We start from the raw sequence: 26,472 nt of genomic DNA on the forward strand, positions 1-26,472 counted from the left end.
TCCGTCTTGCTGCCTGGAAGCCAGCCCCGCCGGAGGCTGACCCGGGCGGGGAGCCCAACGCGGCCGGTGCCGGCCGTGCCCGCTGCATCCGGAGTGCCCCAAAGCGAGTTTTGGGGTTTGCATCTCTTGTCTGCTTCCCTTATACCCCCAAAAGCCGTCCAGGGAGCGGGCTCTGAAACGGGGAGCTGCGGGATGGCTCCCTGCTGGAGGATGAAGATGGAGGAGGAAGAGGGGTGGATGTAACCTCGCTCTCGGGGGGCATCCCCTCCCGTTCGGGGAGCGTGGGAGGTGCAGGGATCCTGGGACCGCTCAGGTTTGCCGCTGGCACGTGCGCACAGGGTACGTCGCAGGGCCCGGTGGGCTACGGCGGGGGACGGGGTCGCCCTCCCTGCCGCGTCGCCCGGGAGGGGCCGGGGCGCGGGGGGTGTCCTAGGAGGACAAGGCTGGGTGCTCTCGCCGAGCTCCTGCTCGGCATCCCTAGCTGTTGGGGCCAAAAACTTCCCAGAAGCCATGTCCGGGCTGCGTTTCCTATGACTGCCGGACTTTTCTGGACACTTTCCTCTACCCTTTCCCCGGCGCATCACTCCTCGTAGCGCCGGCGGGGTGAGCACCCCCTCTTCTCCCCGCAACGCTCGCGACCGCGGCGCTGGTGACGTCCCAAGCGGCGTCCTGGCTGTTAACCCCACCGGGATGGGGTGGGGTGGGGGGGCGGCAGGTTTTGGGGTGGCCGTGCCGGGAGCGTTGCAGGCATTGCCTGGGGAGGGAGCAGGCAGGCAGGCAGGCGTGCAGGCAGCGGTGGTGGGACATTTCCTTCCTGGAAGGCAGGAAGTGATTATGTCTTTGCACGAATGACACGGAGCCTAAAAATAACCGTCAGGTCTCCGTTGTGAGCAAACACCCTCTGGGATTTGCTTGATTTCACTGTATTTAAGAGAGCGGGGTGGGGGAGAAGAGAGCCCGGGCTCTCGAGCTCCGCGCGCCTCCCCGTGCAAAACCACCGGGCGCGCGACGGCGGGCGCGCATAAGGTGCTGCTTGTCTTGCCAAAGGTGTGGTCTGCAGCAAAAAAAGGCTTTGAAAAGCAGCTCCGTTGTAAACGGAGCCGTCCCGTTGCTCTGCCGGCCTCCGCCGTCGGGAGGGGAGCCGGCGGTGAGCTATGAATAGCCCAAAATCATAGCCCTCGCCTTCCCGAAACGCCCCGGCCGGGCTTCTCGTGGCGCTGAGCCTCCCGGCTTTGGGAGCGGGGTGCCGTGCCCGTGGGTGCCACCCACGGGGACGCCCACCCACGGGGACGCCCACCCGCTTGCCGGCCCGGCCCGGGGGGTCACGCCGCAAAACCTCCTGCGTGGAGGAGGTGGAAGTAACACGGGGTGGAAAATTTGGTGGAGCGGGTTGGGGCGTGGGGCCGTGGTGAGTCGGGGAGTATTTGGCGTGGGAGGAAAGCTCCTCCCCAGGACGGTCGTCTCTTTGGAGGTGCCCCCGGCCTTTATCTCCGTCCTTCATGGCTTTTTTTTTTTTTTTCTTTTCTTTTTTCTTTGCGCCGTGGAAAGGAAACTCTTCAGCAAGCACGCTCGCCAACCTCGAAGCCGCTGGCGGCGCAACCGGCAGCGCCGGCGAATTAGGGCTTTGTTCCTCTTGCCATCGACGCTCGTCGATCACAGCCCTCGCCTAAACCTCGGGCAGCCTGCACGTCTCCCGCGTGTCCGTGGAGCCGCCTCTCGGCCCCGTGGAGCCCGCCGGGGGTCTGTAAAAAGGGTAGCAGAAGGAGGTTTTTTTGGAGGGGAGAAGGCGCGCGTGGTAGCTCGCTCCTCCGAAGGGCATCCTGCGCCCGGGCTGCCGTTACAAGGTGGGCTCTGTGCGACCTGGAGGCGGCGCGAGCCAAAAAAGCCGTCTCCTGCCGCCGAGACGCGTTTACGTCGGCGCTCCTCCGGCGCGGGCCTTGCTCAGCGAGGAAGGTTTGAGACAACATTGAGATCAATAATTCGCCCTGAACCAGGGTTGGGAGCAAGGGCTGCAGCCCGGGTACCACTCCCAGTACCTCCCAGCGGGTACCAGCATCCCCGCTGGCGGCTGCCGCCTCGGTGGTGGGGTGCAGAGTCGCACCCGTATTTCTGGGGTGACGTGTCTGGGTGCCCTTCTTTTTTTTCCTTTTTGTTTTTTCCTCCCCTCTCCCTTTCCCTGCCTCAAAACAGCTTTCCCTGACTTTTAAATCAAGTCGCTGAAGGCGGGTTGGTCACGAGGAGGACGGGGATGTGGCGCTCGGTTTCCTGCCAAAAGGCAGGAGCGTGTCGGGGAAGGGGTGTGAAACGCCAGATCCTCGTTATCCCGGTGCTCCCGCTTGGATTTAGGGGGAAGGCATCCCGCTGATGCTTTCCCCTCCTCCCTGGCAGATGCCGGTGGTGGAGCACGGGGCGCGCAGGGAATCGGCAGCACCGGTCTTGGCCTGATTGAGAAATACCTCTGGACTTTCTAGGAAATGCTGCTTATTTAGTTATATTTTTGGCCGTCGGCGCTGGCTCTCCGAGGAGCCTGGAGCCTATGAGAATGGAGGGCAGTTGCTTTTACTTGTTTAAAAAAAAAAAACCAAAAAAACAATCAAGGCTTGTAAAATCAGAGCTGTCTGCTGCAAAGTTGGCTTTCCAGAGCTTTTTCCAGAGCCTTTTCCCCTCCCCGTTGCAAAGCGTGTTTGGGTTGGTTTAAGACGTTTTGGGTCGCGTTGCTTCCTTGCCTTATTTCACCCTTGCAGCTCGGTGGGTGGAGAAGGCGTTTCAAATAAGCCGTGGCTTAATAGGTTATTTCTCACCTTTTCCTTTTTTGCTTTATTATGGTTTTTTTAATAAGCCGAGCTGCTTCCTTCCGGCATCACCTGGAACAACGGGAGCCTGGTTCCCACGCAGCCTCTGCTCCGGGATATCTCCCGGAGATACTGAATTTCGGATAGCACCTGGGCTCTGCCGGCAAAGGACTTGCTGTTTGCGTGTTATTTTATTTTCACTGTGTTTTTTTTTTTCAAAAAAGAGGGTTAAAGAGCACGGTCGGGGCAGGGAGCTCGGCTCCGGCACTTCCTCCGGGATTCGGTGATGCCCCTCCGGCAGCGCCGGGGTTTCCTGCCGGCTGCTGCGGCGTTTCCTGCCTCCCTGCTTGGGTCGCCGGTGCCGGGTGCCCCCCGGTCCCTCGCGGATGCATCCGTGCCGGCTCGGTGCCGAAAAGCTGCTAGGGCTGCCCCGCACCCAGGGGAGAGATGGGCGCCTTGGGAAGATGCTGCAATTCCTGCTGCTTCCCAAAGGGCTTTGCATTTTATTAAAAAAAAACAAACAAACCCCCAAAACCCAAAAAACCCTATAAAATCACCTGGGGTTGTATGGAGGGAGATTTATTTGATTTATTTCCTGCTGACAATGAGGCGGCCGGGCAAGTGCACGCTTCCTCCTCATCGCGGCGGCCGGGGCAGATGCATCCTGCAGCTGCAGCCCGGCCGCCCCCCTCTATATTTAGTCCATTGTTTGCTCCGGCTTTGAGTCTTCGCCAGATTCCCGGCCACGGGAATGACCCCCCGTGCTGGGCGGCGGGGGAGAGGAGAGCCGGAAGGTCGGGGGGGGGGGGGCTGAGCACCGCACAACATCGTGACTTATGTGGGAGAGGCCGCGAGAAGCCCACGCGTCACGTCTCGGGATGCTCAAGCAGCGTCGCGGCGCAGTCCGGTGTTCCCCGGGCTGGGCGAGGGTCTGCGGGGGACGGGAAGCATCTATACGTTGGGCACCCATGGGTCCTGCTTTCTCGTTAGGCAGCAGGAGTAATTAACCGGTGGCCGCCGGAGCTTTGAATTTCGGGAAAACGCCTGGAGAAGCACCGAGCCGGTTTGTTGGGGTGGGATGCCCTCTCGCAGGGTGTCGGTCCTTCTCACGGCTGGGGAGAAAACAGGCTCTTGGGTAACGGGCGACGGTTTGTCTCGGGTTTGGCTTTTGGGTCCCTGGGATCAGGGCTGGGAGCGCCGGCGAGGGGATGGGATGGCTGGGCCCGTGATCCCGGGGCTTGATTCCGGGAGGAGACGCAGGCGGGAGGCAAGGATGCCGTCCTTGGCTGGCCTGCGACGGCGGCTCCGTCGCGCCGCGGCTCCGTCGCAGCGACGCTTGGGAGAGTTTTCAGGCGAGATCGGTTTATCTGGTTTCCCGGGAGAGGGTTTTGCCTCCCCGGCCATCCCGTTTCGTGTCCCAGCTTGCAGGTCGGGCACTGGGAAGGGTGTCTGCCCTCCGGCTCCCATCGGATGCAGCGGTACCAGTAAATAGCCGCTTCCGTACGGATAATACCAGCGCCTCCCTCTTCCCGTGGCTTTTTAGAGCAGTTCCCGTGGTTGCCCAGAGCACCCATTTTGGGTAATTTCGGTGCTTTTCTAGAAGATGCTTTTGCTCGCCCAGCCGAGGTGGGGGAAGAAGCTGAAATGTGATTTCCTCTCTCCGTTCATTATGTGGTTTGAAAGACCATTTCCAAATCTGCCCGGCATCTTTTATGTCTGTTGTTGTTGGGGGCGGGGGAAATAAAATAAAAAATTAAAAAAAAAAAAATCCCTGGGGGATTCACGGCGAAGGTGGGTGGCCGCGGCGGGGGGAGAGGGACGCGGGAAATACAGAAGCTGCCTGCGTCTGCCTGTAAGTTGGGGGGTGATGAGCCTCCAGCCCCCCGGCGTAGGGATGCTGGAGCGAAGCCAGGGGGATGGGTACAGCTCATCGGGCTGTGCCGGCTGCTTTTGGAAAGATGCAGCGATTCTGAGCGAAATAAAGGAAAAAAAAAAAAAAAAACACAACAAAAAACACAAACCCCAAACCCAAAGCATCCTGGCCAAACTTCCCCCTCCTGCGTGCTGGCTGAGCTCTCCAAAGCCACGAGCGCCTGCCCTGAAACACTTGAAACCCCCCCCCCCCCTCTTTTTTTCTTTATTTTTGCCCCTATTTTTTTTTTTCTTTATTTTTGCCCCAACAGCGTTTATGCGAAAGAAAAGCATAAAGGGACTTGGAGAAATGGCACCGGCCTGAAACAGCTGAGCTTTTTTTGTTCCCCCCCCCCCGCCGCTACCCTTCTCTGGCGTGTAAAAGAAACCAGGCTGCCTAACGGGGCAGAAAATTCATGGTGGAGCAACAAGTTTTCTGTGGAGAAGGAAGATGGGGAGGAGGAGGGGAAAAAAAAAAAAATCTGCGCCGGGGCACGGCCGTCTGGAAATAGCACATTTTCCGGAGGCTTTTTCCCCTTCCCCTGAAGCATTTGCAGCTGCCGGGGGCATCGTGTTGCCTGGGGTTGCCTCAAGGGCCCGATCCTGCGCCGCTGTGCGAGGCAGCAGGAGCAGCTGTCGAAGCATTTGTGGGGCCGGGTTAAAGCCGCCCCGCGTTTCCCGGCGCCGAGCAGGTACCGTCCCCGCTTCGGATGCTGCCAGGGTCGTTCCCCGCACGGCGTCGGTAGGATGGAGATTTTATTGGGGAGCGGCTCGGTAGGGCTGGGCAGAGGTTTTGTGGGTTTTTTCTTTTTCTTTTTTTTTCTTTTCTTTTTTTTGGGGGGGTGTGGGTTTTTTGTTTTTGTTTTGGTTTGGGGTTCTTTTTGGTTGGTTTTTGTTTTTTTTTTTTTGTTTGTTTGTTTTTTTTTTTTTTTTTTTTTTTTCCCCAGGCTACCCCCTTGCCATCCCTGGCTTCATTCGGTTACCGGGATCCGGCCCTGGCTGGCGCAGACAGTCGGCGCATTGTCCTGGACCGGTGGAGTGTGGCAGGATGCTCCCGGCCGCCGCCACCCACTCCCCAGCCCGGCCCGACCCTTGTCCTTTCATCCCTCCTTAGGGATGAGCTCCCTGGGGACGGGGGGGACGGCGCGTGGGTCTGCTTTCGGGGTCCCCCCCCGAAAAGCATCCCGCATGCCGCTGCCTCGAGGCTCCGGCTGCCTCCGCCGCGATCGAGGGGGTTTCTCGGCGCTGCGGGATTATTCCAAGGGGGGTGGGGTGGGTGGGGGCACCCCTCCTCCTTGCTGCCTCCCACAATTTCTGGGGCTGCAAAATCACGTACGACTCGCCCCGGAGGACGGGGTTAAGGGCTGTGCTGAGGCGAAGAGCCACCGGGTCCCTCCGCAGTGCCATCTGCTGACTCAGCAGATCTGAGGGGGGCGGATTCTGGGTCCGGACCCTCCCGGAGGGAGGGAGCCGCATGGCAGGCGGGAGCGGGAGGGAAAGGGCTGGCTTAGCGTTTCTTCCCAAATTGGCCTCTCCTCGCCGGCTGTCGGTGAATGGGGGGGGGGCTGCCCTGCGCCCGCCCGGGATTTTCCCTTCTTAACACGGGAGCAGCCGGGGAAAGAAAAAAAAAAAAAAAAAAAAAAAAAATTCCTCCTCCCTCTCCCTCCTTCCATGTTTTCCCCGTGGTCACTGCCGCCTCCCCGTCCCGGCGCAGCCGCCCGCGGATTATGGGTACGACCGCCAGCGCGGCGCAGCAGGCAGTCTCGGCATCCCCCCCGGAGAGCGGGGCGCCGGGCGACGGCAGCATGGAGGACCAGCGCTCCCTCAGCATCCACTCCTTCCAGACCCTGGGGCTCCACAACAGCAAGGCCAAGTCCATCATCACCAACAAAGTGGCGCCCGTGGTCATCACGTAAGTCCTTTGGCAGCCTCGTGCATCCCCGTGCTGCCGTCTCCAGACCTCTCGTTTTGCTGCACGATCTTCCCTAAATTGCGAAATTACCTAAAAATTGCCTTTTTTGGGGGGTTCGTTTTTGATCTTTACCTATGCCGTTATTTTTTTTTTTTTTTTTTTCCCCCTCCCTTTGCCCACCCGCACGCGGCTTTTGCAGGTACAACTGCAGGGAGGAGTTTCAGATCCACGACGACCTCTTGAAGGCCAACTACACGGTGGGACGCATTTCCGAGGCCACGCTGGAACACTACCTCGTGCAGGTGAGCGTCACCGCCGCCCCGGGCCAAACCCGTCTCAGCCTGGGGTTTGGGGACCCTGGGTTTTTTTTTTTTTTGGGGCGGGGGAGCTGATTTTGAAGGTCGCCAAGAAAAAGCCACTTTTCCTCCCAGCCGCCTTCAAGCCTCCTCGCTCCCATCCACTTATCCTCCACCGTCTCTCCGCCCGTCTTGTTTTGCAGGGGAAATATTTCATGGTCAGGGATGTATACGGCAAATTAGACGTCTTGAACACTACGGGCAGCTGCGGCGCTCCCAATTTCCGACAAGCCAGAGGAGGTTACGCCGTGTTCGGCATGGGGCAACCCAGCCTCAACGGCTTCAAGCTCGTGCTGCAGAAGCTGCAGAGAGAGGGCCACAAGGTTGGCGGGAGGGCGGACATCGGGGCGGAAAAAGGCAGGAGAGCTTTTGGGCAGCCTTTCCTCCCTCTCCGCAGGAGTGCGTCTTCTTCTGCGTCCGTGAGGAGCCCGTGGTCTTCCTGCGGTTGGAGGGGGACTTCGTGTCCTACACCCCACGGGGCAAGGAGAACCTGCACGAGAACCTCCAGCGCCCGCGGCGGGGGCTGCGGGCGGAGAGCCTGGAGCTGGCCATCCGCAAGGAGGTGAGGTGGGACGGGGCGGCGGCGGGTCGTCCCCTCGGCGGCGGCGGGGTGCCCGCGTCCCCCCGGCTCGGAGATGAGCAGGAAGGGGCCGTCGGAGGCGGCGGGCGCCCCGCGGGTTCCGACGGCGATCCCCCGTCTCCGCTAGATCCACGACTTCGCGCAGCTGAGCGAGAGCCGCTACTACGTCTACGATGACATCGAGCGCTTGCGGGACGAGCCCCACGCCGTGCGGGTGCGGCGCGAGGAGGACATCCAAGTGACGGAGGAGGTCTACCGCAGGCCCGTCTTCCTCCTGCCCTCCTACAGGTGCTGCCCTTCCTCCTCCTCCTCCTCCTCCTCCTCCTCACGCGTGGTCGGTGGCTTCGCTTTTGCAAGCTGGGCCGCCTTTCCTCTTGATACCCGCGTGCCCTCCGCCGAGGCGGGGACGAAGCCCCCCTCCCACGGCCCCGTCCTCCTAACGAGGGCCGTCCCCGTGCCCGGCAGGTACCACCGGCTGCCCCTGCCCGCCGAGGGAGCCCCTTTGGAGGAGCAGTTCGACGCTTTCATCCGCTTCCTCAGGGTGAGCCCAGCAAAAGCGCCCTGGTCCGCAGGGCCACGCCGGGTTGGGACGCGCTCCCGCGCCCGAGCGAAGGTGCCACGTCGGGAAGCGTCACTCCCTCGGGGCGCCTTCTCCCGCTTTTGGCTTGAGGATGCCCGCGCCTGCGGTTGCATCCCATTCCCATTGCTCTGGACCCCGCCGGAGGAGTCCGTGTTGTCCGGCTGCTCGTCCCTACCCCTGGCTGGAGGTGACGGTCCCTCGCCGCCTCCAGCATCCCTGCTGTGCAGGTGGCTCTTCCTGACACGGGTTTGGGAGAAATATCTGGATTTTTCCGTGACAGGGCTTCTCTTTATTTTTTTTTAATTTTTTTTTTTTAAGCCTGGGAGTTTTCATCTCGGCGGCTTGGGGACTGGTGGTGGGAACATCTCAAGGGGTGGACCGGCCAGGGTGTCACAGCAGCTGGGGAGGGCACAGGGACGCAGTGGACGGACCTCCGGCCGTGCTGCCCCGGTCCATCCGCACCGTCCCCTGAGCAAAGGGGAGATGCCACCCAGCCCTCCGTGCCTGGGCAGGGCCGTCGCCTCCACCCCGGCCATCGCGGTGGCAGATGCCCCTGTGGTCCCCACCTCCCTGTCCCCCCTCCTAGGAGAGCCCCAGCCTGCTGCTGCGGGACCCCGGCAGACCCCCGCCGGCGCTGCTCTTCGGCTGCCAGACCGGCGTGGGCAGGACCAACCTGGCCATGGCCATGGGCACACTCGTCCTCCACCACCACCGAGGAGCCGTCCAGAAGCCCGAGTAAGTGGGGCAGCCCCCGGGGCTGGGCCGGGGGGGTGTGCCCGTGCCCCCGGGACTGGTTTGATCTCCCTCTTCTCCCACCCCAGACTTCCCCACCCACCTAAAACATCTCCCAGGGACAGGCTTCGGGTCATCCAGACCTTCATCGAGATGGTCCCCAAAGGCCAGCAGATAGTTGAGGAGGTACGGGGGTGCCAGCAAAACCCCTGGGGAGGGGGTGGGCGAGAGGGAGCGAGGTCGGCGTCCCGTCCCCACCTCATCTGGGGCTGGCTTCTCCGTGGGCTCCTCGCCAGGTGGATGGTGCCGTCGCCTCCTGCTCGGAGATGCACGACATGAAGGAAGCCATCTACGAGTACAAGAAGAAGCTGGAAGGGATCGGGGAGGACTATCAGATCCAGGTACGTTAACGAGCGGATCGCTCCGATGCAAGCCGCCCCGCGCCGGGTAGTTTATTCGAGCTGTCTCGGCGCGGGGATGAGAAGAATGTAAATTCTGGAAATCTGAAGCTTCCTGTGAGCTGGAAAATTCCCAGGGATGTGAAACCTGGAAGGTTTCAGAGCTTCTCTCTTTTTTTTTTTTTTTCCCCCCCTCCTTTTTTTTTTTCTCCCCCCTCCCAGTTGTTTAAAGGCCATAAAATGGAGCAGGCTGGGATTTGGGGGAAAAGCTGGCTGTTTTGGGCTTCGCCACTGCTTCTGGTAGACGACCTCGGGGGCAACTAATATCCCCTGCCCTGGTTTCGTCAGCTCTAAAATTGGAAAATCCATACCAGCCTGGCTGGTAAAAGTCCTTGGGAGCTGGGAGCGATCGTTGTTTAGAGGTTTTCCTGCAAAATATAGTCACTCGAGGTCAAGCTTTCCCAGCTGTAGATTCTTTCTTTTTTTTTTTTTCCCCTCTCCCTTTGCTTTGAAAAGCCAGCGGGGAGGTATTCCACGCTGGAAAGCCGTGGTCTCCCCCGTCCGAACCGGGGGACGGATAGATGGCGAGAGAATGCTCCGGTGGAAACGCTGCCGCCATCCCGGCCTTTTCGGAGCTTAATTTTTCCCGTCTCCGTGCCGAATGCGGCGTGGAAGTGCCAGGGCTGGCTGGAAAGGGCAACCTGAAAAAAAAAAAAACCAAAAAACCAGGCGCTGTGCGGCCGAAGCGAATGGGCTGGAGCAGAAAAGCCCCACGAGAACGATTAAGTGAGGGCAAAACAAAGCGTTTGCTGGCACTTTTTTGGCGTTGGGTGGCAAACCCAATGTTTTACCTCCGTTTTGGGGTGCGTTCGGGTATGTTTGGTGCTGCTCTTTTGTATAGCGGGGGAAGCTTGGGCACGGGGCAGGGGATTGTCCTGCTGCCTCAGAGCCTTTCCCTGACTCTTTCCCCGCTGGGGAAGGCTGCTCCGTGTCATCCTCGACGCCGGGGAAACTAATGGCCGGGGGACCGCCGTAAATCGGCCACGAGGAGTGTTTATTTGAAGCCTGCGCGGAGCGAGAGCGGGTTTAAACAATGGCGAGGGGCCAGGAAAATGTGCTGGAGGGGGAGGACGAGGAGGGGAGAGGGGCTGATGCTCAGCCGTCAAAAAACCAGCCCGGGCTCGGTACGGCTGGAGGGGCTGCAGGTGGTATTGGGGGGGGCTTGGCCGGGTGAGCCGGCAGAGCCCCGCTTGCTTTTGGGGAGAGGAAGGGCTTTTCTGGGCACGGGGGAACGATCGTCACGCTGGGCTGTGTGTTTCCGCCCCGCGTTGGGGAGGGCGAAAGCGGAGATGTAAGCCCTCCGGCGCCGGTGATGCCGGCGTGGGATGCTGAGCCGCGGCCAGACCCCCGCGGTACCCAGCTCTCCGCGGCTGGCAGGCGAGCGGATCATCCCCCTTTTCGTCGAAAACTCTGTTTCTGGGGAATATTCAGAGGTTTGGGGTTTTTTTCCCCCCTGGGGGAGAGCGCAAGGCTGGTTTTTCACCGCAGGAACCCAAGCGCTCGGGGAGAAGTTGCTGCTCCGCTGGTGCCGCCGGCAAAGCCCCGGCACGGCTCCGTCCTCGCAGGCTTTGTTTTGAGTTTCCAGAGCAAAACCCTCTTGATAAATGACAGTGGGACGGATTTCTCTTGCAGAGAACAAGTAAATATTCGTGAGTCAAGCGAGTAACGTCGGGGATGCGCAAACCCTGCTCGCCAAGCCTGGCCCCGTACATACACGGCCCCATTTTCTAGGGTTTTCCATCCTATTTTGGGGGGGGGGTTGCCGAGGGGCTCTCCAGGGATGCTCGCGGACCCTGTGCTGGGTGCTCCGACGCCGGCGTCGTGGGTTGCTTTTTTCGCATGGGATGCTCAGAGGCGCAAACCCCCGCCCCGAGGCAGCGTGCGGCAGGTTTCTGAATTACGGAAAATCCGGAGGGTTCGGGCTTGTGCCTCCGGGAGGAGACGGGCAGGCGCCTGGTTCGGGTCGTGGTGAAGATGAGGAGGAGGAGAGCAGGCTTGAAGCCGCCTACGCGGGCATCGCGACGTTTCTGGGGATGAAGGGAAGGAGGAGACGCTTGGAAGCGGAGGATATTGCGGGGTGTGTGGCTTATGCCTCTAATTAACAAGCTCGTCTTGCCCTTAAGTTCGTCTAGCGTCACCCTCCGTTTTGGGGTCTGCCACCCCCCCAGGAGATACTGACCCTAGAGCGGGTCCTGGGGGTCCCGCTGGGCTCTGAAGGCAGACAGGGCGGGGGGGTGGTCCCCGAGGGGTCCCTGGCCGCTCCTCGCGTGACCCTACCTGCGGCATCGCCGGCGCGGGGGCCTCTCTCCCCAGGGATGGACCTGGCGTCAGCCAGCCCCCTCCCCTGGGGTTCCAGCCTGCCCTTGGCATCCGGACAGTCTATCTCCCCGGGACAGCCCCTTGGGTCCGGTTTGGAACCGCTCCCGGCGTGTCCTTGGGCGAAAGGGAAGTTTTTGCTTGAGCTGAACCGCGAATTTACGTCGTTGAGCATCATTTAGTATGGAAGACTTCAAACGTTTCCTTTTTAAGGAGAAAAAAAAAAAAAAAAAGGCATAAAACCCCCCCAATATTCCAGATTGGGCTTTGTACGAATCCCGACTCCCGAATCCCGCTTGCCTTTGCTTTCAGGGGAGCAGCACCAAAGAGTATTTCCTCCAGAGGACGTTGCAGAGCCTCGAACGCTATTTCTACCTGATCGCTTTCAACTACTACCTTCACGAGCAGGTAAAAAAAACAAACCCCAAACCTCACCGAGCCAAAACCCCCTCTTTGGCTCTTTTTTTGGTGGCGTTTCCCTGTGTCAGTGGGAGGGAAGGGGTCTCCGCCTCCGCGGTTCACAAGCAAGTGCAGGTTTCTTCCGTGGGGTCGTGGGTTGTGGGCGGGCAGGGGGTCTGAGCCCAGGCTGACGGCGCGTCCCCCCCCCGGCCCCCCGCCGGCAGTACCCCCTGGGCTTTGCCCTCAGCTTCAGCAGGTGGATGTGCCGGCACCCCGAGCTCTACCGGCTGCAGGCGGGGATGAACGCGTCGGAGCTCACTGTCACCGGGGATATCGTCATCAAGGGGACACGGGTGCTGGTGAGTCCCTGTCCCGGATGTGGGGATGGGGCCGGTGGCTCCTCCTTGTCCCCTGAGAACGGCACCTTGCTGGGATGCTCGCCCTCGAAGGGGTTTGGTGGGGTGGGAGAAGCGAGGGGTTTCCCTGCTATAGGGTAGGTGCTGGGTCTTGGGGTCTCTGGGTCCGTGTTGAGGTCTTGGGTCCGTGTTGAGGTCTTGGGTCTGTGTTGAGGTCTCTGGGTCCGTGTTGAGGTCTTGGGTCCGTGTTGAGGTCTTGGGTCAGTGTTGAGGTCTTGGGTCTGTGTTGAGGTCTCTGGGTCCGTGTTGAGGTCTTGGGTCCGTGTTGAGGTCTTGGGTCAGTGTTGAGGTCTTGGGTCTGTGTTGAGGTCTCTGGGTCCGTGTTGAGGTCTTGGGTCCGTGTTGAGGTCTTGGGTCAGTGTTGAGGTCTTGGGTCTGTGTTGAGGTCTCTGGGTCCGTGTTGAGGTCTTGGGTCAGTGTTGAGGTCTTGGGTCTGTGTTGAGGTCTCTGGGTCTGTGTTGAGGTCTCTGGGTCTGTGTTGAGGTCTTGGGTCCGTGTTGAGGTCTTGGGTCCGTGTTGAGGTCTCTGGGTCCGTGTTGAGGTCTCTGGGTCCATGTTGAGGTCTCTGGGTCCGTGTTGGGGTCTCCGGGTCTGCACTGGGGTCTCCGGGTCCATGTTGGGGTCTTGGGTCCATGTCCTACCTGCATCCTCAGCAAGGACGGGCGTGTGGCCAGAGAACCCCTGTGCACACGGATGTGTCCAGCCCCACAGACCCAGGGTACCGGGATGCTGGAGCTCCCCGGGACGCGAGCCTGGGTGTAGCTTCAACCTTTCTTGGTGCTCCTGGGCAGGGGTGGGGTGAAGGAGGCCAGAGCTGTTGGTGGCTTGCTGCTGCCTTGGCCCGGTCTCGCTGCAAGAGGAGCATCTCCCACCTTCGAAACGCAGCCGTGTGGCTTTGAGCCCCGGCTTGCCGGTGTTGGAAGGGTTTGGGGACTCCTCCTGAGCGGGGACCGTGGGTGAGAGGTTGTGGTGTGCTGGGACCCCGCACCCCGCAAAGCCCTGGGTGGGAGGGGGCGGCCGCAGTGCCGGGGGGTGCGCCCCTTGCCCAGGCTTTGCTCGGCTGCAGGTGGCGGATGAGCGCTTCTGCCCGGACGTGCTGAGCACCGCCAAGGAGATGAGCGTGGCCAACTTCCGACGGGTGCCCAAGATGCCCATCTACGGCACGGCGCAGCCCAGCTCCAAGGTGAGGGGCGCGCGCCCTGCGGCGGGCAGGGTGGCCCGCCACGGGCTCCCAGCCCTCCCGTCACCCGTGCCGCCCCTTCCCCCAGGCCTTGGGGAGCGTCCTGCGGTACCTGACGGACGCCAAGAGGAAGCACGCCCGCGTCGTTTGGATCAGCCTCCGGGAAGAAGCCGTCCTGGAGGGGAACGAGCAGATCTATACGCTGCGGGAGCCCGGGCACCTGGAGGAGCCCATCCCCGTGCCCGCCGCCTCCCCCCAGCAGCTGGAGGTCAGCTCCCGTGCGCCCGGCGAGGGCTGGACCGGGGGGGGACCCCCCCTCCCAGGAGCCCTCGTGTGCCGCGTCTGTGATAATCCCTCGTCCCCCCCTCCCCAGCCCCGGAGCTGCTTGTTTTGGGGTTTATTTCGCTCGGCGACGAGGTGGCAGGCGGCCGGCAGGCGGTCTGGGGTTTTGAGTTGGCTGCGGGGTGTTTGGGAGGGATGTCAGCCTGCATCTAAAAAAAGAAAAAAAAAAAAAAAAAAAAAAGATTGAAATCCTGAAAAAAAACCCGAAGAGGAGCAGGTCGAACAGTGGGGGTTTCTCCATCCCTCTGCAGAAACTGGAGGCTACCCTGAAGGGCGACCTGCTGAAGTGCCAGAAGTGGCTGGAGGTGTACCTGGAGGCGGAGAAGCAGATGAAGATGTTCAAGAGCTGCCTGACCACGCAGGAGATCTTCAGCCAGCAGAAGAACGCCTGCCAGGGGCTGACCTACCGCCGCATCCCCATCCCCGACTTCTGCGCTCCCAAGGAGCAGGTACCCGGGAGCGGGACGGCGCTGCCGCCGCCTCCTCAAGCCGTCCCGGGGTGCACGTCGCTTGGGTGCTGGGTGCCACGGCGGTGAGCTCCCAGGCTCGGCAGCCGGGGGTCCCCCGGGGAGATGCTGCGTGGAGACCCTGGGTGCCGGCCGGGGAGGGAGGGAGGCCCCCGGGCTGGACCCGGCGCGTGCGGCGGGGAGCCGGGGATTTTAGCCTGCGGGCTGCTGGAGAAGGGGGATCCCCCGGTGGGCTGCACCCATAACCCCCCGCCGCCGGCTTTGCTCCCGGTAGGACTTTGACCGGCTGCTGGAGGCGATGAAGGGCGCTCTGGCCGAGGACTCGCAGGCAGCCTTCGTGTTCAACTGTTCCAGCGGCCGGGGCAGGACCACCACGGCCATGGTCATTGCTGTCCTCACCCTCTGGCACTTCAACGTGGGTACCGGGGTCTGCGGCTCTCCCTGGGGGTCAGCCCGCAGCGGCCGTGGCGCCGCGGGAGGGCGAGAAAGGAGCCCGGGGAGGGCTGGGGCAGGTTGGCCTCTCGCCCCCAAGGAGCTCCGGGAGCAGCGCGGGTGGCTCCCCGGAGAGCCTTCACCCCGTTCCCAAAAGCTCCCACCGCCGGATGAAGGGTTAAGGGTGGGAGAGATGCAGCTCCCCCCTTGCGGAGCGCAGGGTGGGGGTGAAATTTTGGTCTTTGCTGCCCGGGCAGAGGGGAAGGTGGAGGACGCCGGGGGTCCTGGTGGGTTGAGTTTGGGGTCTGCATTTCTGCTCAGCTGTCGGGCAGCGGGGAGGGGGCCGTGCAGCCCCTCACGGCACGGTCCTCTCCGACCGCCCCAGGGCATCCCCGAGGTGAGCGAGGAGGAAATCGTGAGCGTGCCGGACGCCAAGTACACCAAAGGGGAGTTCGAGGTGAGCCCTTGGGTCTGACCCTGCTTCAGGATCCCCCGCCGACCCCGCTCCTCGCTACCTTAGCCACAGCTGCTTCCCCGGAGGGGCCGGGTCCCCTTCCAAGCGGAGACGGAGCAGCCGGGTCGAGGCGAGGAGGCAGCCGGTGAAGCCCCTGCCGCTTCTGCCCGCGCGCCAGGTGGTGATGAAGGTGGTCCAGCTCCTGCCCGACGGTCACCGGATGAAGAAGGAGGTGGACATGGCCCTGGACACCGTCAGCGAGACCATGACACCCATGCACTACCACCTCCGCGAAATCATCATCTGCACCTACCGGCAGGTGAGCGGCACCCGCGCGCCCGCTTCCCCGTCGGCTCGGGGCCGCCCGGCTCCGTCGCACCCCATCCCAGAGGGATCAGCCCGCTCTCCGGGACCAGCCCCGCTGAAGCTGGGTGGTTTCTTGGGCTGAAGCTTCCCGGCGTGGTGCCGGAGGGGTGCCAGGGCTCTTTTGGTGCCGCCCCACCTCCCACCGGTCTGGTGCGGTTCCGCATCCCACCCGGCATCCCGCATCCCACCCGACATCCCGCATCCCACCCGGCATCCCGCATCCCACCCGGTGCCATCCCACACCCTGCCTGTCCAGTGCCATCCCGCATCCCACCCGGCATCCCGCATCCCACTCGGCACCCCGCCGTCCCGCGTTCCAGCCGGCGTCCCTCCCGTCTGGCACCGTCCCGCATCCCGGCATCCGGTGCCGCGCAGCCGGCAGAGGGCAGGGCCGGTCCATCCCACTCCGCTCCCAAGCCCTGAAGGCTCCTCCAGCTCCTCCAAGCTCGGCTGGGGACCCGTCCTGGGTGGGGGGACCCGTCCTGGGTGGGGGGACATGTCCGTGCCCGTGCAGAAGCCATCCCGCAAACCAGCCGAGCTTGTGTGCCGCAGCCTGATTTTATGTGGGAGCTTCCGTGGAGCAGAAGAAGGGGAGAAAGGATAATTTTTATTAGGTTTTTTTGGGTGTTTTTTTTTTCTTTTTCCCTTTTTTTTTTTTCTTTATTAAGGTGTGCAACTATTTCGTGGGGCCTCGGAAGGGCTGAGCTCGGGGCTCGGCACCGTCCCTGCCCGGGCTGGTTCGAGCCGCGTCCCCGGCAGCGATGCTCTTGCCCGCAGCTGCCGCCGACCCACGTTTTCAATTAACGGCTGCGAACCCTTGACCGGGAGAGGAAAATCCGGAGCATTTAATCACCCAGTAACATCCACAGCTCCCTGGGTGTTTGCCTCCTGGGTTATGGGGTCCTCTGTGACTTTTTTTTTTTTTTTTTTAGTGCATTTTTTTTTGTTTGTTTGTTTTGGGGTTTTTTTTGTTGTTTTTGGTTTTTTTTTTGGAAGACCGTTCCCGTGACCTCCTTGCCCCGCTTCCCGGCGCTTGGCGGTCAGGACCGGGATCCTGTTTCCGGGCCGGCCGTATCCAACTCGCCCTGGTGGGAAGGTGAGATAAGGATGGAGTCATCCGCTTCCCCCCACACCCTCTGCCCCAGGAAGAGCCTTTTGTCGCCGCAAGCGACACCCGTCCCATTGGATTCGGCTGGGCTGGGGGGAGGCGTGTGCAGATGCTTTAAATCTTATTTATTTTAATTTTTTTTCCCTTGATGACGGGCAGCTTGAAGAAGAGAATTACGGGGATTGCATAGTCTAGGCACTGCCCTAATGGACTTTTAACGAAGCCGTGGTTTGTTATTGGAGAAACGTGGGGTTTGGGTGGACCGGCAGCGTCACGGGACGGACGCTGCGCGCCCGGGGCTGACGCTGCTTTGTAGTTTTTGGAGCTTGCCAGGAGACGGTTTGCAGGGTTAGGGCAAGCAGGAGGGAAGGAAAAGGTGCCCTGTACTTGCGTTGGTTTGGTCCTACCCCCTCCTACCCCTAACTGGGAGGAAAAAATGGGATAATATCAGAAAATAATAAATAAGAGGATAAAAGATAAATAATAGGATAATAAAGTGATCACTGACAGGACAACAACATAAAAAATAAACAGGATGAGATCATAAAATGATAAACAATAGGCCAATATAATAAAAAATTCACAAGATAATATAATAACATGATAAATAATAGGATAAGAGCATCTGCTCCCTGCAGGTACTGGCACATAGGTGCAGAGGAGATGCCTTTTCCGAGGACAGAACCGCTTGCCTGGTGCCAATGGCTTGAACAAACCCCGATTTATTTTTTTTTTTATTTTTTTTTTTTTTCAAAGCCCACGGGTGGAAACGTTTGCGTGCCAGGGCAGCGAGCAGCAGGGGAAGGAGCTAAGAGAAAGCGGAGCGGGCTTGTCCCGGAGGGCGGGTTGGTGCTGCCACCGGAGCGAGGAATTGCTGCTCTTCGGGATGGTTCGCAGCGGGGCTGAATGTGGGATCAGGGCTTTTATGCCAGCTGGCTGTTTATTCCTTGTTTATTATTTATTAATTCCTGGAAGGGGCATCACTGCAGGGCTCATCTATTGTTAAAATAACAGCTATAATAATAATAGTAATAATAATAATAATAATAATAACAACAACAACAAAACCAACAATATATTTTTATTGTATAGCTTATATTATATAAAATATATGAAAATACATATATAAGTATATAAAAATAATAACAAGAGGTGCGATGGCCGCCAATCTCAGAGTGGGGAGCTGGGTGGCTGCCGTGGCCTCTCCTCCTCCGGCAGCGGAGGCTGGATCCGACCGGGGGATGCTGGCAAGAGCCGTGTTTTGCCCCGAGGAAACGCTTCGCCCTCCAGGAGCTCATGGTTTTGGGTACGGTTCGCACCCGGGCATCCGTTCCTGGCTCCCGGGCACCCCCCCGGCGCGTCTCGCCTGGGGACGGAGAGCAGGACCGCGGGCGAGGAGCGGGCGCGGGAGCCGCCTCGCGGACGCTCTCCCGCGGCGGCTGCCGCCTCAGCCGCTTCCTTCGCTCCTGCCAGGGGAGGTCGGGCAAAGACGAGAAGGAGACGCGGGCGCTGCAGCTGAGGAGCCTGCAGTACCTGGAGCGCTACGTCTACCTGATCCTCTTCAACGCCTACCTGCATCTGGAGAAGAAGGGCTCCTGGCAGCGACCCTTCAGCCTCTGGATGTGCGAGGTGAGGCTTCCCCCGCCGAAGCCGCCAGCAGGACCTCGCCCCGCCTCGTATTTATAGGGCGCCGTGAAGCGGGACCCCGTCCCTTCGCTTTTCCTGTGGTGGTTGGGGGCATCGTATCCGGTCCCTTCGCTCCGGGCGAGCTCCCATCCCGCCGGACCAGCCTCTCAGGGAAAGCCGGGCGGGTCACCGGCGATGGGTGGCATCCCACCATGTGGACGGGGCGCTCGCCCCCGCCCCAAACCTGCCTTTTTCTCCTCTTTTTGAGTTGCCCGCGGTTTTATTTTCATCTGCCGGTTGCGCTTGCAGCGTCTGGGGCTGGGAGGCCGCCAGCCAAGCTCGCCGGGGCCCGGCTTGATTCGCTTGGCTGGCTCTCCTCGCACCCAAACCCGCGTCTGGTCTCTCTGCAGCGTGTTAAAAATACAATATCCCGGCCAAACGGGGCGGGAGAGTGCAAGGAAGGAATAATTAACAGCGGCCCCGCTTCGCCGTGCCCAGGGCGGGCGGCGCAGGGGACGGAGAGCCCGGGAGGACGGGGATGCTGGCGCTGGGCGTCCGAGAAAATCGGGAGCCAGCTGAACAAAACAGAATGGGGGTGGGTGAGAGACCCCAGATTTCCCGTATTCCCTACTTTTTAAAATATTCTTTAAATTTTTATTAGGCGGAGATTAGGTTTTTCTCTCCTCGAGTTTGCGCGGCGCGAAGCGGGCGGCGCCGGCCTTCGTGGGAAAAAAGCTCATCCCTTCGCTCGCCTCCGCCGGCGCCGCTAATTCGTATTGGCATGTTTGATCCGCCGGGCGGGAGATGAAAGCGGCGGCTGCCAGCTCCGCTCACCGTCCGCTTCCCTCCCCATCTCGCTGGAAGGGGCCGTGGCGAGGCCGGGGCTGTGGCGGTGCGGAGTCGCGGTTACGCCAGTGTTTGCGTTGCCCGGCGGTGCGGCAGAGGCAGCGGCTGGGGCTGGACCATTTTTTTAGTGGAGATGCGTGATGCTCGTTGTTGGCTGGATGCCGAGTGCCTGGCTTTAAATGCAGCGTCTTTAGTGCAGCGTCTTCAAATGCAGCGTCTTTTGAAGCAGCACCTTTAAATGCAGCATCTTAAATGTAGCATCTTTTGAAGCAGCATCTTTTGAAGCACCGTCTTTAAATGCAGCATCTCTTAAAGCAGCATCTCTTAAAGCAGCATCTCTTAAATGCAGCATCTCTTAAATGCAGCATCTTTTAAAGCAGCATCTCTTAAAGCAGCATCTCTTAAATGCAGCATCTCTTAAATGCAGCATCTTTAAATGCAGCATCTTTAAATGCAGCATCTCTTAAATGCAGCATCTCTAAATGCAGCATCTCTTAAATGCAGCATCTTTAAATGCAGCATCTCTTAAATGCAGCATCTCTTAAATGCAGCATCTCTTAAATGCAGCATCTCTAAATGCAGCATCTTTTAATGCAGCATCTTTTAATGCAGCATCTCTTAAATGCAGCATCTCTTAAATGCAGCATCTTTTAATGCAGCATCTTTTAATGCAGCATCTCTTAAATGCAGCATCTCTTAAATGCAGCATCTTTTAATGCAGCATCTCTTAAATGCAGCATCTCTTAAATGCAGCATCTTTAAACGCAGCATCTCTTAAACGCAGCATCTCTTAAATGCAGCATCTCTTAAATGCAGCATCTCTTAAATGCAGCATCTCTTAAATGCAGCATCTTTTAATGCAGCATCTCTTAAATGCAGCATCTCTTAAATGCAGCATCTTTTAATGCAGCATCTCTTAAATGCAGCATCTCTTAAATGCAGCATCTTTAAACGCAGCATCTCTTAAACGCAGCATCTCTTAAATGCAGCATCTCTTAAATGCAGCATCTTTAAATGCAGCATCTCTTAAACGCAGCATCTCTTAAATGCAGCATCTCTTAAATGCAGCATCTCTTAATGCAGCATCTCTTAAATGCAGCATCTCTTAAATGCAGCATCTTTTAATGAAGCATCTCTTAAACGCAGCATCTCTTAAATGCAGCACCTTTAATTCATGGGTTTACGTCTGCCCCCCGTTTGCTGGAGGGGTGGGAAATACCCCCACCCTGTGGCTAAAAGCAGCCTCTGACCCCAAAAGGCCCCTTCCCCCTGCACGATCTCGGCGTTTTTAGCAAAGAGAAGGCACCGTTCTAGCTTTGGTGGCCGGCGGCTGCCGAAGCCAGCCCAGCCCGCGAGGCTGCCCCCGCCAGCGGGGCAGCGGCTCCCAGGCGTATAAATCGCGGCCGGGCGGGGGCTGCGGGGGGCGGCTGGGTACCTGGGTGGGGGGAGATGCTGGGGCGGGGGGGTTCAATCTCTCTCCTCCCTCTGTTTGCAGGTGGCGGCGGTGGCCGGGGTCTACGAGGTCCTGAACCGGCTGGGTTTCCCCGAGCTGGAGAGCCGGGAGGGCGAGCCCCTCGGCACGCTGCGGGGCCGCTGGCCGGCGCAGGGGAGCACCTCCCGCCCGTTTCGGGGGGACTTCGTGTAGGGCCGGGGGGTGGGGGGGGTCACCCCCCCCCCCGCTACTTTCTCCCGGGGGGGTTGTAGAGGAAAAAGACTGTTTTCCCAAAAATTAGGGGGTTGGGGGGAGGGAGGGGCGAGCCCCGCGGCTGCCTTAAAACGGGAGAATTTCTTGGGGTTCTTTTGGACGCAATAAAAATAGTGTAAATTAAAAATCGAGCCTTTTTAGGTAGGCGCCGAATTGCGGGGGGGGGCGTGGGTGGGGGGGCGGTGGTTTGAAAAGCGGCTCCGAAATGCCGGGATGCCGTCGCCTGAATTGGCGTGTATTTATTGGCACAGATTTGTGTATATATATGCATAAATACACAGATGTATGTACACACTTATATATATGCATATATATATTAAAAAAACCCTATATATATGTGTGTATATACACACACGCAGAGAAATATGTATTTACGGCTCCGTGGGTGCATATATATGTATATATAGAGCCATAAACAGTTGTAGCCTGCATTAGGACTGCAGAGATCCCAGTCACTGCAGACCCGGGTATTTTTAAGTTTTGGGCATCTTCTTCCCAGCTTTTTCAGTCGCGGATGCGACTGGGGGAAAGGCAGCCACAGCAGCAGGCTCGGGGGTCCCTGCTGTCCCCCCCAGACCTGCCTTTGCACTGCCAGGGTGATGCTGGGGTCGGGGTTAAGCTGCTCAGCAAAGAGTAGACTTAAAAGCATAATTAATATAGGGATTTTTTTTTTTTTTTGCTGCTGATGTGGTAGGGCAGCCGACAGCTATTTGCAAAAAGCTGTTGATGCTATTTTTTTCCCTCCTGTTTTTAACAGGGCACGTGCTCTCCATCTTCCTGGCACAAGTACCACCCCGTTAATTTGCCTTACTGAAGAATTTACCTTACTGAAGGAAAAAGCTGCAGCCCCTTCTCCTGCCCCCAGCAGCAACCCTTGAAACTCCTGCCTAATAGCCCCGACTTAATTAGGCAGGGGTTTTAATTGCTTAGGAAATCCCAGCCCCTTGAATCTTGGTAACGAAGGCTGGAGCTTTGCATCACCTGGACCGGGGAGCTGAAAGGCTTCTTTCTTGCCTTCCCACCTTCCTGACAGGCGATTCCCAACGTGGGGCAAAAGCAATTGCCCCGGGGAAAAAAAAAAGAAAAAAAAAAAAAAGCCTTGGAGGTGGGAATGTGTTTGAACGTGAAAAATTAACTGTGCTGCATTTATTTCTTCCTTTTCCCCAGGGAGTGAAGGCAGCAGCCGAGCTCCCGCTCTCAGATAATAAGTTAAACCTGGCTCTGAAGGGGTTTTGGAGGGGTTTGCTCCAGCTGAAGGTCTCGGTGCGAGGCGGGGGGGAGCCCGGGGGGTCCCAAGGCGGCGGGGAACGGCTGGGAGATGGGGCGCAGCATCCGCCGGGGTGCTGGGCGAGCCGGTCCCCACCAATCCTGCCGTCCCGCCACGCCGCCGTGACTTGATTTTCTGCAAACTTGGGTGGTTTCGCTTCTCCCCGGCGTCGCACCCGGCCACGGGGCGTAACGCGGTGCCTTCGTGCTCTCCGCTGAGATATTCGGACCTCCTCGCCCGCCGCCTCCTCCGTGGGTTCGGCACGTCCCCTCCGAGCTACGGTTTCGCTGCCCGCCGCTGGCAAAAGGTTCGGGGGGTCTCCGGGGGATGCCGGGGGCCGCGCTTGCCCCGGCTCGGCCGCTCAGCCCTGCCGAAACCGCCGCTCCGAGGAAAAGGTCGGCGTTTTTGCAAACGTTCAGCCCGAGACAGAGCAAACAGGGGGTACAGCTATATCATATAGTACCTATATAAAATATAGAACAATTATAGGATGTATATTATATATTATCCTCTAATTATTATATATTGTACAATTGTGCTACATATTCATGTACAAAATAGAGTGTATGTATAATTATGCTACATATTCATGTATAAAATAGAGTGTATGTATAATTATGCTACATATTCATGTATAAAATATAGTATATGCTGCCGTATGTAGTATATGCTGCCGTATGTAGTATATGCTGCCATATGTAGTATATCCACAATGCATGATATATAGCATATATGATATGTAGTATATATGATACACAGTATATACTATAATTCTATACATAGTGTATAATATATATTCTAGATAACAAATATATAATATAAATCCTATATAAAAGATAAAGACGTATTGGAAAAAGCAGCTGGTATTAAGACGGGGTTAACGAGCTGACCGGGAGCAGCATTTCACCCCAGGGAGGCATCAGTGAGGGGGTCTGCGGGCAAAAATACTTACCAAAAAAGAAACTCAAAGGGTGTTTTTGTCTTAAAAAAAAGGGGCTATTTTCCATCGGCTGGATCTGCTAGCTGACCTTTTCCCTGGCAATCGCTTAACGTGAGGTTCAGGGAGTGAAACAAGCCTTTATTTGTTTCACTTCTGTATTTATTTCACCTCTTTATTACTCCTGACTCCCATTTACTCGTTTTTTTTTTCCGAGCCGGCTTTGCTCGGCCGAGGAAAGCCCTCGGCCGGAGCGCTCGTTGACTGATTTCATTGACTTTTCATGAAAACTGCTTTTCTACAGGTCTCTGACCCTCGGTTAACCACCTTATGCTCCTATTTCTCTGCTCTCCCCATCTTCTTGTTCTACCCCTATTTCTCCGCCTCTCCCCACCTTCAGGGCGTCGGGCGCGGGAATGCAGCCGAGGGGACCCGAGGGTGGTTGGGGGGCAGGTAAGTCGATATTTAAAATAAGTGATATTTTAATAAAACCCTCAAGGGTTGATTTCGGAGCAGGGAACGTGGCTCCCTGCCTGGTTTTCTGCTATACGGGCTCGATGGTATAGGATCCGTCCATATAGCAGATCAGGGTCGGCACCTCGTCTCCATGGGGGGACACGGGGCGTCCCCACAGCTCTTTGCCCATTTTTTTGGGGGGGGCGGGTGGGCTCTGTTTTATTTACCCTTTTCCCCAAACTCGCAGGCTCTCGGGGAAAGACAACAAAAAACCCCCCCCCAAACCCCCCAAACCAACCAAAAAAGCCAAACCAACACATTAAAAAAAACCAAAAAACCCCCAAAAACCAAAAAAAACCCAACCCACCCCCAAAATACCCACCCCTTATCATCCTATGGAGGAGGTTTTCGCGGAGTCGAAATTTTGTGGCAACAACCCTGACGGAGCCCGAAAGAGATGAGATGTGGGGCTGGAGCATTTTGAAAAGGCTTAGCAAATAGCGCTGCCTTTCTGCCTCCGCCAGGGAAAATAGGGCTGGTTTACATATATTTTTATATATGTATAGAGAGGGAGGGGATGCTGCAGGAGCGGATTTCGAGGCGGCCGCGCCACGCGCGCCAGGCTGGACCGTACCCTTTCCCCAGGGAAATCGGGGTGCTGCGTCCCCCGTGGGTGCCTCCCTCCCCGCTGGGCTGGGACCTGCCTCGCACCCCTCCCCGGCGGCTGGGACCCAAAGCTGGGGGCACGGGCACCCCCCCACCCCGCCCCGATTTCTGCCTGCAGAGCGTTTTCTCCCCACGCTGCTCGGGAAGCCTCGAGCACGGAGCAAAGGAGAGACGCTTGCTCCTGCCCGCCAAAATACCCTGGATGATCATCAAAGAGGATTTTTTTGGCCAGTTTGGGAGTCCAGCTCCATTGCCGTAAAAATAGTAATTTTATTTTATTTTAATTTTTTATTTTATTTTTATTTTACTTTTATTTTATTTTTTATTTTATTTTTATTTTACTTTTATTTTTTATTTTATTTTTAGTTTACTTTTATTTTTATTTTATTTTTACTTTTTATTTTATTTTTATTTTACTTTTATTTTTATTTTACTTTTACTTTTACTTTTTATTTTTATTTTATTTTTATTTTTATTTTTATTTTACTTTTATTTTTATTTTACTTTTACTTTTTATTTTTATTTTTTATTTTTATTTTTATTTTACTTTTATTTTACTTTTACTTTTTTATTATTTTTATTTTTTAATTTTAATTTATTTTTATTTTTATTTGATATTTTATTTTATTTTCTATTTTATTTTTATTTGATATTTTATTTTATTTTCTATTTTATTTTCTATATTATTTTATACTTTATCTTAATTTTCCCCCCTCCCTTCTGCCTGCAGCGTGGGGGTAAAATGGCAACGGCACCTTTTGTACCTGCGCTCTGCCACCGGCTAACGAGTTTATTTATTTATTTTTTTTAAAACGGATACGCTCGTAGTTATTAATGCTCCTATTTGCCTTCCCACCCCTGGGGGTTTGCTGCAGGCTGATACACCCTTTCCAGGTTTTTCTCTGCAGTAGGCGTGCCGCACGCGTGCTCTCGCCTCGTCTCAAAGGTATGGGTCCGATTAAAAAAACCCCCAAAACCCCAAAATCTCATGAGAGGTGATGAAGCTGTGGCCGTCGCCGGTGCCGAAGGGGATTCGCTATCCGTACAGGGATAAAAGGTGTCTCTTAAATCCCTCTTAAAACATATTTTCATACCAAACGCTCAGCCTTCGCCTTCGGACCGAGCTGCTTTGCTGGGGGGGAGGATTTTTAGCGGCGGGAGCCCAGTTTTCTGCCGGAGACCGTTTCCCGGCGGAATAATAATACCTATAATTAATATATGCAACAAATAAATGCATAAATTCACTGCGTGGCGGGGGGGACACCACCACATCCCCCCTCCCTCACCCCCCCTGTGAAAATCCCCCTGAATAAGCCAGCCTGGGAGCCCCCTCCCTCTTTTGTTAAGGTTATGGATAGGCTTGGGGTTTTTTTTGACTCAAAAATGTGCGAAAATATGCAAAAATGTGCAATAATGTGCGAAAATATGCAAAAATGTGCAAAAATGCAACAGTTCCTGGCCAGGTTCTCCCTTTCCGCATCTTTCCATCTTTCAGTGGGGGGCCCTGGCAAAGGGACCCCTCTTTGGGCTTAACAGAGGTAAAGGGGACGGTGCTGCTGTCCCTCGGCCAGGGTTTGCTGGCGAGTGGAAATCCTTGGGAGCTTAAATTCACGTGTCTCTGCTTTTTCATCCACCGAAAGGGGGAAAATCCGCCGAGGAGCCAATATTCCACTGGCACGTGGGACTGGAAGGGGAAACCCGCCGCAGCTATCGGGGACTTCAGGGCTGCGCTGTTGGATTGGGTTTTTTTGTGTTTTTTTTTTTAAAAAAACACTTTTTTTTTTTGTTTTTGTTCTTATTTTCCCTACCCAGCCGGGGCAGCTCCACTTTATATAAAATGTCGGATGTACCTGAGTCCCACGGCGTTTTTTTCAGGTACCGACTTGGGCGTATTCCCTAACCCAAGCCAAGCAAAAACAAAGCGTGTTTTGGGGCTGGGGGATGATATAATTTCTATTTATTGACGCAGGGGAGGGTGCACGGGGAGGGGCTGAGCTCAGGGGAGCTGTCAGCGGGCGAAAGCCGTGCCGGGGAGGCACGTGCTGGCGCCGGCCCACCCTGAATAGTTCTGACATAACAGCTCTTAAAATAGTAATAACAGCAATAATAATAATAATAATAATAATTATTATTATTATTTCCCTGTTTTCCTTTTGACACTGTACCGC

At 57.1% G+C, this 26,472-nt stretch overlaps 1 protein-coding gene across 1 annotated transcript; it reads left to right on the plus strand.

The window, feature by feature from the left end:
• Positions 1–4,165: 4,165 nt before the first annotated feature.
• Positions 4,166–20,918, plus strand: PALD1 (phosphatase domain containing paladin 1; the record flags this gene model as incomplete). Its single annotated transcript, XM_082002093.1, has 19 exons — positions 4,166–6,615; positions 6,815–6,917; positions 7,115–7,294; positions 7,369–7,533; positions 7,679–7,839; positions 8,017–8,092; positions 8,718–8,866; positions 8,953–9,049; positions 9,160–9,264; positions 11,950–12,045; positions 12,261–12,395; positions 13,519–13,635; positions 13,721–13,900; positions 14,226–14,423; positions 14,716–14,856; positions 15,259–15,330; positions 15,506–15,646; positions 18,275–18,430; positions 20,769–20,918. Exons 1-19 carry the CDS (start codon positions 6,257–6,259, stop codon positions 20,916–20,918), a joined length of 2,781 nt encoding a protein of 926 aa, XP_081858219.1. The 5' UTR covers positions 4,166–6,256.
• Positions 20,919–26,472: the final 5,554 nt, after the last annotated feature.

The sequence above is a fragment of the Phaethon aethereus genome (genome assembly GCF_964289735.1).
Source record: "Phaethon aethereus genome assembly, chromosome: 7".
Classification (NCBI taxonomy): Eukaryota; Metazoa; Chordata; class Aves; order Phaethontiformes; family Phaethontidae; genus Phaethon; species Phaethon aethereus.